The following is a 13891-nucleotide window of genomic DNA, read 5'->3' as shown; positions in this document are numbered from 1 at the left end:
TGAGTTATCTTGGCCAATAGTCTGGGATTCTGGGACCTGAAGTTCCCAAATACCAGGATTTGGGGTCTAGTTGCATTTAGTGGATGCTCCAGCTTTGTTTCTCTGGGCCAAACTCTTCTCCCTGCTCCATCTCTGGCCTTTGGAGGCAGGTGATGAAATGGGGAGTGCCTCTGCAGCTTTAAAATGATCCCTTCATTTCCAGTTAACAACATCTGCCAAAGAAAAGCCTGCTGTGTGCATCTGGGCAAATGGAAACCTCTCTCCTTCTTCCCTGCCTTTGGCAAGGAAGTGATGAATGAAGTCTGGCACACTGAGAGCTGGTCCTTTGGAAAGAAGAGAGCCTTTGAAAAGCAGGATCTGCACTGGAAACCAGTTTCACTCCAGTGCTTCTGGATGGGAGGGGATCAAGCAGACGTAGTAGACTTTGGCCCATTTCCGGCCCATTTGGATGTTTTTTCTGTGATCTTATTTCATGCTTCTGCCTCCTTGGCATGAAATCAACTCGGATCAGCATCCTTTGATATGGCAAGGCTTTGCCAAGGTGGGTGCCTGGGTTTCTGTATAGCATTAAGATCTTCCCTTGAGGCCCACTGCAGCATGGTTAAAAACAAGAAGAATATTTAAATACAATAAGAACAAACAGACAAACATTTCTGAAGCAGCCGCCTCATGATATTTAAACTCTAAAACGTAACCAGCAATGGCATGGCATAGTGGTGTGAGCATTGGACTGCAACTCTGGAGACCAGGGTTCGATTCTTGGCTCGTCCGTAAAACCCACAGGGTTATCTGATGCAGGTCACATACTCTCAGCCTCAGGGGAAGGCAATGGCAAACCTCCTCTGAATACATCTTGCCAAGAAAAGCCCATGATGCAAGGAACATCAAGCCCTAGGTTGAGTTGAAAGAGACCCCAAGGGCCATCCAGTCCAACCTCCTGCCATGCAGGAACTCACAACAAAGCACCCGCGAGAGATGACTATCCAGCCTCTGTTTAAAGAGCTCCAGCACAACTCTATGGTCAACATGGTTTTTGGTGGGTTTTTCGGTCTATGTGAAACTCTTCTAAAACATGGCCACATAGCCTGAAAAACCCACAAAGAACTTATGGATGCCAGCCATGAAAGCCTTCAACTATGGTCAACGTTGGCCAAAAGTTGTGCTGGGGGACCTGGAGATTCCCATAGAGAACACTTCTCTGGGCATTTGAAGGTTCTCCAAGTGCTATTCTATACTCATCCTCTGTTGACCATCGTGTTGTGATGCAGGATCTAGAGATTTCTAGAGTGGTATTCTCTCCATTAAAAAAATAGTGGTTTTTTTATTTGCGGTTTTCCATTTTCACGGGGGTCCTGTGCCCCTAAACCCAGCGAATGTAGAAGGCATACTGTATAGTATTTTTTTAAAATGCCTATCTGCATCATCTTGCATCTTTGCCTATCATGATTTAAGAACTACAATCATTTTCGGTCACTTGGATCTCTTGTTACAGGCTTTACTTTTGCCCTTTGATAATGAAGCCATCCGACATGGTAGGATTCGGCTTGCTTGGTATTAATGCATGCCTTGTGGCTTCTGCAAACGCCTGGGGAGTTCCAGCGAGCCTCAATAGACACTGTCTCATTTTCCACTCCAGGATTTGTTAAATGTGATTATATGTGTAATTTGCATTGGTAATGAGGGGTCCAATTCTGCTCTCCTCCAAGTCGGCTGGAAATGCCTTATGGAAATTTGGAGAGGGACAGAATCAGGCCCCTCAGAGAACCTTCAGAGCTAAGAATGTCTTCCAGCTTCTCCCTTCGCCGACGTCTTATTAAATGCCCCAGTGAAGTGTGTGGATTGGAGGCGGATGGGGATTCTTGGCAGGCGGTGGAATCGCTTGATCTTTTTCTGCTTTGCTTGCCATTTTGAGAAAAGACATGTTCTCAAAAATGTAACATTTCTCCCTGATTTTTCCGAGTCGATTCCCCCCACCCAAATTTACTTTGCAAAAAATATGGATGTACTTGCTCAACTTCCCCAGGTATTTTCAGGTTCCTGCCTGAAACTTTGGATAGTCAATGCCAACAATACTGGACTAGGCGAATCAATGCCAAGGCTCAGTATAAGACAGCTTTCTGTTTTAACTGGCATTTTATTCAGAAACACGAGGGCTGGCATCTTGCGTTATCTTTAAAGGGCACCCATTAGGTGACCTTGAGCAAGTCACACTGTCTCAGCCTAACATGCAATGGCAAATCTTCTTTGAATAAAGAAAGTCCTATGATAGGATCATTGTAAGTTAGAGGTGACTTGAAGACATACAGTGGACCCTTGTTATACGCTGGGGTTTGGTTCCAAGATCCCCCGTGTATAACAAAATCCGTGTATGCTTAAGTCTCATTACATATAATAACATAACAAAATGGTGTCCCTTATAAAAAATGGAAAATCAAGGTAAATTTATACTTTTTTGTAACATTTTCAAACCGCGTATGCTTAAATCCGTGTATAAAAAATCCGTGTATAAGAAGGGCCGACTGTATAACAGAAAACTCTCATGTAGGTGTACATAAGGCTTCAGCCTTCTCTCTCTCTATAAACATTCACATTCCTCTGTGAATGGCTTTCTGCTTCACTAAGTTTGATGGGGGCAGAGGGTGGCACAGGAAATCTCTCAATGTCTCAATTCCCCAACCTCCTCCTCCTCCTCCAATTTTGCTCTGAGGCAGCAGCATCACACAAGCTCTGTCTGTGCGACTGCAGCCTTATGTAATCCTCTGTTGAGAGAGAAGCCCTTCTGTGCATTTGCTCTCCTCCTGTTATTCTTTTGTGTGCCTCTCTCTGCCTTTGAGGCATCACTGGCCTCTCTAAGGGCTCTTACAGCTGTGTTTCTTTCCCCTGATTTGTGGTTCTTGCATTAAGATCTCTATGCTGGCCATTCATATGGCATTCTATGTCAAGGGCAAGGAACCTTTGCCTCTCCAAATGGCTTCGACTGCAATGTGTACCATTGCCATTTTCTGCATTTCAGGCTTGGGCATTGGAGGAATTGAAATCTAAGAATATCCAAAGGATTGCCTTCCCATGTACTGCATCCAGAGCTGATCTTGGAAATGTGGCTCCTTTGGACTACTGTTTTATTTGATTTAAGGTACCACCTCCCAGCCCACAAGGACTCCCAAGGCGATGAACAAATAAAAGGATTTGGAATAGCAAAATAGCCTCCCAACTTTACCTGCTCAGCCGTGGGTTAATAGTTGTGTTCAACACTCTCCCACCTCTGAGGGTCTCTGTCCATCCTCAAAACATGTTCGCGCAGATAAAAAGTAAAGCGTCTTTTCCTACCGTCTTATCAAAGGACAGCTAGGTTTGGACATGCACAGACTGAGCTAGCAAGATCAAGCATCCATAAAAATAACTTTTATTGATAATGAGGAAAACGTCCCAATATGACAAACCCTCTTTCTGAAAGAGTTAGCTTACCCTGCAGGGGTGGCAGCCACAAAGTACGGAGCCTAAGCTCCATGGGACCCACCTGAATGGAAGTATTTAACACAAAGATTTGTTTTCAAGATCAAGGGCAGAACTGTATGACACAAAGCTCAACTACAAAAACTGTTCCACCTGCGGTTTATTATGAAACCCACATGAAAATTATTGCTGCCAGTGGTACCTGATGGCTTTTGTTCAGAAAGCTGTCATGGAGCATTTCTTCTAAACGCACAAAGTCTGGACCCACAATGAGTGAGACAATACTTGTTGTGTATTTGTCAGACAGGCACAGAATCAAGTCCAATTGGATCTAGATCTGCCTTGAAATGGAGACTCTTTAAAAAGACTGCTCTTAAAAGCACTGCAGTACACAGTTAACACTAAGTCAGGGACAGAGCTTGACAAAGTTACATTTGGACTCCAGTAACTAGAATTTCCAAGCCGCCCTAGCCACTGGCTGGGGATTCTGGGAGGTGCAATCCCCACAAGGTGGTCTTCCTATGCTGTCATCAGGAATGGGCAACATTTCACCCTCAAAACTGTTGTTGTACTGCAGTTCCCAGCAGCCCCAGCCAATGAAAACAGGAGTTGCGGCATCAACAAAACCTAGGAGGCCACAAGATGCCCACCCTATCCGTAAGCCCATAGCCTTATGGACTCCAAGAATTTAAAGTATTGCCTACATACTGTCATTTTTAAGAGCAATGCAGTTTCAGTATTACTGAACGTACATATGGTTTGACTGGATACAAAGGGTTTCTAGACCGGTTCTTAACAATGAAGCATTTACCGTGAACTTGCCAGCTTCTCAGGGAGGGTGTCCTGTCTGTTTCTGGATCTTCTTACATGTTATTTAACTCCCTTTGGAAGATACTTACAAAGGGCTTCCTACATGTGGGTAATTCCTAGCCGGGAGTGCTCATCTGCACAGGAAGGGATTTTACAAAACGGCCCTTTGTGTTCTTAGGGACAGAGGAGGGCTGTTTGAACATAGCCTTCCAAGGATACAACAAGGTTCTGAAAAGCTGCCAGCCTTCCAAGCTGGAGATCTCCAAGCCACAGCTACTTCAGTAGCAGTCAGCTTCATTCTCGTCTACGTTCCCTGAAGCCGAGAGGATATCCTGCAAGAGGGAATGAGGGCTCCGCTCCAGGTGATCGCTACTTAGATCCAGAGACCTCTGCAAGCCCTCCAGGTCCATCGACCTTAAAACCGTGGGCAGACACTCAGGATGCTGGAGAAATTTCTCAGCAGAATCCCCAATGGTATGGATCAGTGCAGAAGGAGATGTGCCTCCTGGCATTTCCTCTTGCTGAGCCCCATCACCTAGTTCTGACCTCTTCCCCAGCTCCAGGCAGCTGTCTTTGCAAATCTTTGATTTCACGGCTAGAAGGACCTGGCAGGCTTTCAGGCAGACTGGCCTGTCACAGTCCTGAAGGGCTCCAAAGAGGAACTCAAACAGCTTCACTCGACAAAATGTCTGCAACAGTTCAGGGAGGCAGGGAGGCATGTTCTTGGATGGCAGGCAATAAGCAGTATATGGACACTCGACAAGCCCAAACCGTGCAAATGTTTGGGCAGCAAAAACCTTTGCCAGCTCCAAACCAGCCACTTTGACTTCCCAGTCCAAGTCTCCGCTCACAGCTTGGATTGCTTTGGAAACAAACAGCTCGGGGGCAGCCAAGACATCCGGATGGCCTTCCTGCAGCCACTCGACAAAGACGCCAACCACAGCTCGGCGAGGGAAGCCTTCGGTGTCTTTGGTCAAGATTTCCAGCAAGCGAGTGCCGACACTGCTGGCCTTAAGGACAAGAAGAAAAAGAAGCATGGAATCCAAAGACTGCTTGTTCTTCTCCTTTCAATCTAGTCTAGATCTCTCTTTTCTAGGCCACCTGACATTCACAAAACAGTATCCTACCTGCTAAGATCAGAGTGTAAAGCTGTATGTAGCCAAACAGGACTGCCTACACACAAGAGGGCCAAATTAGACTCTGAGGAACCCAAAAGGGGGGAAAACATGAGGGAGGAACTAAGTGGGACCTCTCCTTCCCTCGGCTTCAAGCTCTCTAGCCAAAGAATGCTGGGTGATTGTTGGAATAAAAAGAACGTAAGCAAGAGGGCTGGGGATGGAACGGAGTCAAGGCAAAGGGTGTGGGTGGCTAGTTGGAACCTTAAAACAGGAATATACCAGGGTCAGGGCAGAGCATGGATACATTATTTTTTGACTACAATTCCCAGAGGTTCTCAGCCACATAGTCACTGGAATTCTGGGAGTTCTGGTACAAAAAAAAAGAATGTTTCCAAGATCTGAAATAGGCATGAGGAATATGAGGCACTGTTTAATGTGTATGATGGATGCGTGCAAGGCAAGGCAAGGCCTTGGAACAGTCTAGGAGTTGTAGTCAAACCTCCAAGACAAAATGTTGTACTGTACCTCTTTGTGATTCCCATTGCCATCTGAGCTTGGTCTCTTGGAGTCAACTCCAGCCACTAGAGAAAACCGCCCCAAAGCTTTCACTGCACTGGCTCGAACATAGCTCTCTGGGTCATCCAGGAGGCCCTCGGTAAGCGTCAGGACTTCAGAGGAGAGCAGCTCTTGCCAGAGCCCCTCTTGCCCTGCAGCAAAACATAGGCATGCAACTCCCATCAACCCCAAGTGACGTGGCCAGTGGTGAGAGATCATAGTAAGCCCAAAATATCTGCAAGACACCAAGTTGGGAAAGGTTTTCAAAGCAGTAGCCGTGTTAGTTTCTTGCAGCATAAAAAGGAGGAAGCATTTGGAGAGGTGTGTTTATATCCACAAAAACGCCTGCTAAAATAAAAACCAGTTGGTTTTAAAGGTGCTGCCACATTCCTTTGTTTCTCCTCCCTTCCTTCTTTTCAAGCTGAGAAAAGCAGTTCTAGGAGCTGATAGATAGGGTATGGAGGGGAAAAGTCTTCTCTTTCACTGCCTCTGAATCAGGAATCATCTGCCTTTCCATACAGACTTTTTGTTTCACTCCCTGGTTCCTTACCAAGGGAGATGCCATCTTTGTGCTTACCTCTCAAGGGCTTCATCACCAATGTGAAGTACTCCAGGGCAGAGTCACGCACTTCCCAGCTGGGGCTGCACATCCGTTTTTGTAACACAGGTAACATCTCTGCAAAAAGGAGGAGGACAAAGATGGCATTAGAGAATTTTAGAAGCAGAAACCCTTAGTGGTCCTCTGTTCCAACCCCTGCATCAATGCAGATACAAGGCCACTTTATTGGCCCCTGACACCTATCCACACCCTGCATGTTCTGGTTAAGAAGAGAGTAGGCTTTCTTCTCCCAGTAGTTTCCAGGAGGAGCAATTTGCCTTTTAAATAACTCATGGGGGGGGGGGGGGCAACCTCAAAAATACCCAGTTTTTAAAACTATTTCCATGGATTTTCTCCTTCCTTTTTGGGTTGCCCACCTGTCCCATGGAGGGCCTCGGGGCAGAAACCGCCCCCCCCCCCCAGTCAGCCAACATGGGTTATATATGCTCTAAGCCTTCTAGATTGAAAGGTATGTTTCTTTTTTCCTTTTTTTTTAAAAATGCCTTGAGAATGATGGGAAAATATGCCTTCAGCCCATAAGCTATACATCTGCTTCCTTTACTATAAAGGTGACCTAATTTATCTTTTTCCAGCCATGAGTTTAATACCTCTGAAAAACTGCTGATGCCGCTGAAAGTCAGCAGTTGAGCCTGGTGCTTCCAAGACGTTCAGAAACCATTTCAGCGTTGCCTGAAACACCTTCTTCAGGACCTGCAGAGGAATAAAGGAGAATCGCCAAAATCGATGAAAGATGCACCCACAAAACTGTAAAGTGAGCAGAACATTTTGTTGTCCCCCACTCCAGACATATCTATCCAGACATTTCCCCATCATTTCCTCTCTGTATCCAAGGCTCCTTTTGCAATGGAGAACAGAGTGTCTGCTAGGAAACTATCAGCAACATGGTTTGGGCAAAAATTATTCACTCTTTCAAGGCTGAGAGAGAGGGGGCACATCCTACAGAGGACATGGGAGTCCTTGTGGACTCTTAATTCACAATATAACTAATCTGGCTGGGGGGACTATAGTTACTTAATATTTGCACACACTCTGCAGCTCTGTTCCACAGTCACAATTGATCCCTTAATCCAAGGGGTGAGAAATCTTAATATCTGACCAAGCCTGCTTTCCCTGGGGCAAAGCCTGGGAAAGAGGCCTTTTTTGAACGAGCATTCCCAAAATGTCATAGCCAGCATGGCCAGTGGCCATAGGAGTGGTAGTCCAAAAAAAACAACTTTCTGGAGATCTGCCCCAATGCCCTTTGCAGTCCATATCACTCTCAGGGGACATGTGTGAGCCACAAAATGTGTGGCTGCCCTTGCGTTAGTGGCGAGCATGCAATTTATGTATTTAAATAATTTTCGCACACATCCTTGAGCCAAAAAGACTTTCAGGGCTTACTTAGGAAGATCAGTAGTGAGAAAATCTCCTCCTTCTGGCTCACAACCTAAAAGACACATCATACAAGCGACAAGGAAGGAGGAGGGAGAAGGAAAACAAAGAAACAGAGTACCACTTCTTACCACACCTGGTGGAGATGGAAACTCTTTGGGTAAGCTTAGTGGAATGGATGTAACAAGTCAGAGTTCTAAGAGAGAAGGACACCTGTATGCAGCAGCCAGCTAAGAGCACACAACACTAGCCTTGTCTGTCTTAGTGATGTGACTGCTGCACAGGCAGTATTACATACTCACAGTATTGCTGGTGTCCGGACTCTTCAAATATACAAGAAGAATGTCAAAGACCCGTTCTACAGCTTCCTCATAAGCTGAAGCTAAACACAAAGAGACGAACAGTCAGGGATTCCAACTCAGAACCAACAAAACAATTGGACTATGGGATGGTGCTCTATTTTTAACTTTGTTATGGTTTTGAATGGTTTTATACGGCTTGACAATTGTGTTAATTTTTAAGTGCCAGATTTTTAGCCGATCTTGTTTTTAGCTTTGTGAGCCACCTCAGTTCCAATGCTGGGAGAAAGGCAGCGTACAAATGGAATAAATAAATATATAAATAATAATTGAGCAGTGGGGGAAATTGCAATTGAAACAATAGCTCCAGTAATTTAAAAATTCAGAAATAGGGGAATAGATACAGGTTGAGTCTCCCTTATCTGAAATTCTTGGTTTAGATGTTTGTGCTTTTTGGATTCTGGAATATTTGCATATACAGAATGAGATGGGACTCAAGTCTAAACAACTTACTTGCGCACTGAGAGAGCGCCGCAAGGAGTCCAAGGGCCGCCCGCTGAACTCGGAAGCAGCCAACCAGGGTTTTACCAAGCGTCGCTCCCAGGGAGGAGACTGGGACAGCAAGACCGACGCAGAACTGGAGTACAGTCACCAAAGAGTGTAGCAAAGGCTTATGGGGAACTTCCACTGGGGAGCAAGCCTGGTGGAGAAGAAAGGGGGGGGGGGAAAGGAATGCATTTCCAGCCTATTCAAAAGAAAGGTCATAACTCAAAGTGATGGATGCAAAAGCTTCCAGCAACAGGGAAAAAATATTATGCAAAATCTAGAACTGGATGATGCAACCTCTGCATACTGTGCAAATGAAGCCTGTTTAACATAATGTATACAGGTTGTATAATTCAAGCTAAATTGGCTGAGAATCTACCTTCTAAAAGAAAGCAATGTGGCTACACTAAGATGATTGTTTCATCACCAACTGGTGCTTCTGCAAAGGGTCCCTTATCATCCCCAGACAGCTCAGTGGGCTCCATGGGAATTGCAATCCAACATATCCAGAAAGTACCTGGAAGGGGAAGGCTGCTCCATGCCTTACCAAGTACTGGATCTCCTCAAGATGAGCTAAGGTCTGGCACAGGAGGCTAACACATGATGCTCTGGAGGAGAGGAGAGATTCCACAGAGGCAGCACAGGTAGAAGACTGATCTAGCAAACCTGGAGGGAATGAAAGCAAAGATACATACCGTATAAACAAAATGCTTCTCTAACATGGCTGGCAAGAATCTAGAATGAGAGGGGGGGAATCAAAAATATTATCTAATTTGTCTGTCTACAAAAGGAGAGAATCCATCTGGGACATTCTTATATGTATTACTGATGTTTTTATTTACCCCAGCCTTCCCAACCTGATATGTTGAACTACAGCTCCCATGGTCCTTGGGTGCAATCAGCTTATGCAGGTATAAGATCCATGAGAACTACATTGGTATACATTTACACTACGCTAAAAGTGAAGAGAACCTTGGCCTTCATTTTCCGACTCCATCTTACTTGGAAACTCTAAGGAGTCAGAAGCAGCTCTCGAGATGCAGTCCATTGGCTGGAGAAGAGTATTCAGAGCTTGCCTCTTAATGGCCTCAGGGCTTGAAAAGGAAAAAAAAGACAACTACTAAGACTTTCTTGCATCCTGAACAGATCGTCCATCCCCAGAATATCTCACTGGCTGAGAGTGGTTACAAAACCTTCTGCAAACCTTCATGGTCAGCGTATGAGTTTCAGATGCTGTTGGTATGTGAGTATGTTCACAAAGCATCTCACTGGCTGAATGTGGTTACAAAATATGTATACCCACATCCTCACCACCCGCCATACATTCTGGTAAATGGCTGAACATGGCTACTGGGGCCTGCACATGGAGGACAATGTACCAGCCTGGAAAGGCTGTACTAAAGCAACACAAGTCATCTAAAGTACTTCTTTGTTTTCCACTCCTAATTATGTGATTCATCAGCCACTTGACTTTAAAGATGAACATACCATGCCTCCAGTTTTAAGAGTCCCAAAGCCAGAGGGCCAGACTGAGTGAGGATTAAGTTCTTCAGGGCAAGCGTGACCAGCTTCCAAAGGCTGCACTCAGGACTGCTAAAGGCAGGAGATCTATGAGATGGAGACATACCAAGTGAAACACAAAGAAGGGCACCACCAGACATCAATCTCCTTTAAGCATCAAGGTCCCAAGCCTATGATGTCAAAGTTGGGTGCTGCCTCACTATCTTCCCCTATGTTAACTAAGAAGGACCTGTCAAAATATTTGCATGGATAACTGAACAGACTCCCACCTTGCCATGCTAAGGAACAGCTCAACCAGCGAGTGCCCTGCTTGGACAGGCTCCTCTGTCAAAAGGGACCCTACAGTTTCCGCTATCCGTGACCAAAGGACCTCCGTCCATGGGTCCTGGTTGTGTTCAAATAATGTTGTCAGTAGCTTCAAGGAACGTGTGACATGGGAAACAGGATGGGATTTAAGGGAGTCCTCAACACGAGTCACAATCATTCGAGCACAAGCTGGCCAGTCGCAGTCCTTTGTACAGAGAAGGCGAGACGGTTCAGACTGTACAGAGAAGATGAGCAGGCGGGCAAGAAGCCGACTGGCTCCGGAAGCAACAAACAGGCTGCGGTCTCCCTGAAGAGCGAAAATCACATCTAAGGCTCCTGGTTTAAGGCAGAGAAAGAGAATGACAAGGATGCAGACAATATTCGATCACACAGGAGCTCACAGGAAACGTTCTAGATTCTGTTGGTTTACTTGGAGGGACTGGGATTGCATGGCTCCTCTTTCTTTGCAAACATTTGAGTCTACTGTTGTAGGGGATTAAATGTTAAAGTTGCTAACTTCCAATAACATGTGGCAACTTTGATTTAACTTTTAAATCATCTTGCACTCCATTACATGGTTGTGAGGGTGTCTCTTTTATTCTTCAGTTTTAGAAGATCCCAGCACCTCTGTGGGGCTCTCAAGAGCAGGTGCAGTATACACATTGTGGGAAGTAAAAAAGCATCCAAGCCGCACTTACCAGAGTTGCAGAGGAACTGAAAGGCACTATAGTGCTGCAGCATCGTGTAGGCGCCCAGGACCCAGCCGCTGCGGATGGTCATGTCCTCCCACAATGTACTGCCAAGGGCCCCTGCTTCTCCAAAGGCACCAAACACCACTTCCCCCTGCTGAACCAAGAAACAAACACATCTTATCACAAGTGGCATTTCTAGAGCTAGAGCTGTGTCCTGGCATAGATCTCACTGCTCCAAAGGAAGGCTCATTGGCACTAAAGGCGCAAAGGAGGTCATGGCATACAGATTCCCCTTAAACCATATGCTTAAGTCTCTTGTCTGAACTTCTGGCTTTCATTTGAAAAGTCAGCATGATTCCAGGGGGCAATGTGGCATGTCAAATGATGCTAAACCACAGATCCCATCATCCCTTACCACTGGCTATGCTGGCATTGGCTGATGGACTTGGCATCCCAGCAGGAAGAGTCCTGGAATGCATGCAACGCCAGTTCTATCTAGCAACCGTCGAACAAAGAAATGTTCTTTGGCAAAACATGCCACAATGTGATCAAATGCAAGCACACCCAGCTAAAAGGCTTATAGGCATTGCAGTACTACACTGGTACCAGTGTATAGAGACCTGGTGGCGCAGTGATTAAATGCTGGTACTGTAGCCACAAGGTTATGAGTTGGATCCCAGGGCTCCAATGTTGGCTCAGCCTGGCATCCTTCCATAGGTCAGTAAAATGAGGACCCAGCTTATTGGGGGTACTTAGCTTACACATTGGAAACCGCTTAAGGAGGGCTTTGATAAGAGGTATAGAAATATACTTGCTATTGCTATGTTACTACCGTCTCAAACCCCGACTAACCTGCAGGTGTTGGAAACCGGTTTCAGAGGCAGCAAGTATCCCAGTGAGCCGCAGGATGAAGGAAAGGATGTTAGGGTTTGGCTCCACTTGCCTGAGCACCGCAAGGATCATCTCAGTCAAGCATGGGTTCTCCTCTAAGAGCAGGAGGCTGGATCCTGGAGGCGGAAGCAAAGGGGAAATGGGGAAACCCTTAGACTCAAGCTCTGCTAAGATTTAATGTCATGACACAGCAATAGTCTCATGGCCTAAACCTACATGTCTCTTTGTAGAACGAACCCTGAGAGCCCCATCACCTTTGCAGCCACGGCTGTTGGGGGTACAAGATAGGGCTTTCTTGGCGAGTTTGGAAACGTTGCCCTTGATAGACTACAAGTGGCTCCTTGGCTCCAAACTCTGTCCAAATGCCAACGTACCTGTGCTGGTCAGGGTCTTAAACCAGTCCAGTAACTTCTCCAAGCAAGTGTCATCCGAAACGGGGCACCCGGGGTCTGCAAGAATGGTACATACGGAAGGCAGCAGCTGGGAGCACTTTTCGTCCATGATGGTAAAGCAGGTGAGTCGGGCGCGGGTTAAGGCTCCTCTCCCGGGACAAAGACGGAGCCTGCGGAAGAGACAGGACCTGCGTCTATAAGAGAGTACTGACCAGGAATACAGGAGTTGGCATTAGATTTAAGAACCCAAGAGAGGAAATAGTAGGCTGTTTATGGAGACTTGGGGAGATGGCTTTTGTGGGGTTTTCGGGTCATGAGGCCCTGTTTGAGAAGAGTTTATTCCTGAGGTTTCGCCGGTATCTCTGGCTTTGGCTTCTTCAGAGGATGCTGGCATGGAAGAGAGTGGGCATATATATTCATATATATATACATATACCTAAATACACACACATATATATTCATATATCTATACACACACACACAAATGTATGTACATTTATATACATATTCATATATATATATATATATACACACACACACACGTATACACACACATATATATATATATACATACACACACACACATGTACATATAGGGGTTGGATTGGATGGCCCTTGTGGTCTCTTCCAACTCTGATTTATATATGTATACACACACAGACACATATATACACACACATTTGTATACACATACATATATATACATATATACTCACACATATATAAACATATTCATATATATATATATATATATATACACACACACATACATACACATTTATACACATATCTATCTATATCTATATACACACACACAAACATATGAACTTCCCAATATTTTGGCCCCTTGGAAAGATCCTTGGGTTCGCACTGCAGAAATAATCCGTTTTGATCCCACTTTTAGCTTGGCTCAGGAATGCTACAGGATTCTGGGAACTGCAGAGCTCTTCCAAAACAAAGACAGTCTCCAGGATTCCCTAGCATTGATCCATGGCAGTTAAAGTGCGGACGCAGCAGCCAAGCAACGCTTTTGCCATTGCACCTACTTCTAGGACTCCAGCTCCTTTGGGGCTCACTGGCCCGCTTCCTTCATCAATCCTCAGCCAGGCACATTGCGCATGCGCAGCCCAGCCTCCACATTGAGCATGCGCAGTGGGAGAGGGTCCGTTTTGGCTGCCATGGCAACCGCGCATAGAACCTTGGGATTCGTAGTTTAAGGAGGGGAAGCCATTTGGTAACAGACACATTTACATATATATTTTTGTATGTGTGTGTGTGTATGTATATACACAGCCACACACATATATGTACTTGGTAA

General features: G+C 45.5%; 1 protein-coding gene across 2 annotated transcripts; it reads right to left on the bottom strand.

Annotated features, from left to right (window-relative positions):
* Positions 1-3386: 3386 nt before the first annotated feature.
* On the bottom strand, positions 3387-13689 carry BRAT1 (BRCA1 associated ATM activator 1). Of its 2 annotated transcripts, none has more exons than XM_042437532.1 (14): positions 13620-13689; positions 12556-12743; positions 12143-12297; positions 11297-11444; positions 10562-10934; positions 10260-10379; positions 9744-9865; positions 9319-9437; positions 8739-8925; positions 8229-8308; positions 7143-7245; positions 6514-6612; positions 5907-6088; positions 3387-5273 (listed from the first exon to the last, which is right to left on the bottom strand). In XM_042437532.1, the coding sequence occupies exons 2-14, from the start codon at positions 12680-12682 to the stop codon at positions 4542-4544; spliced, it is 2547 nt and encodes an 848-aa protein (XP_042293466.1). In that variant the 5' UTR covers positions 12683-12743; positions 13620-13689; the 3' UTR covers positions 3387-4541. The 2 variants fall into 2 exon arrangements, with proteins under 2 accessions (XP_042293466.1, XP_042293467.1); XM_042437533.1 differs by having other exon boundaries at positions 9774-9865.
* Positions 13690-13891: the final 202 nt, after the last annotated feature.

The sequence above is a fragment of the Sceloporus undulatus genome, chromosome 8 (genome assembly GCF_019175285.1).
Source record: "Sceloporus undulatus isolate JIND9_A2432 ecotype Alabama chromosome 8, SceUnd_v1.1, whole genome shotgun sequence".
In the NCBI taxonomy this organism is placed as follows: domain Eukaryota; kingdom Metazoa; phylum Chordata; class Lepidosauria; order Squamata; family Phrynosomatidae; genus Sceloporus; species Sceloporus undulatus.
The sequence above is the reverse complement of the archived record's forward strand: the minus strand, read 5'-3'. Positions and strand labels throughout refer to the sequence as shown.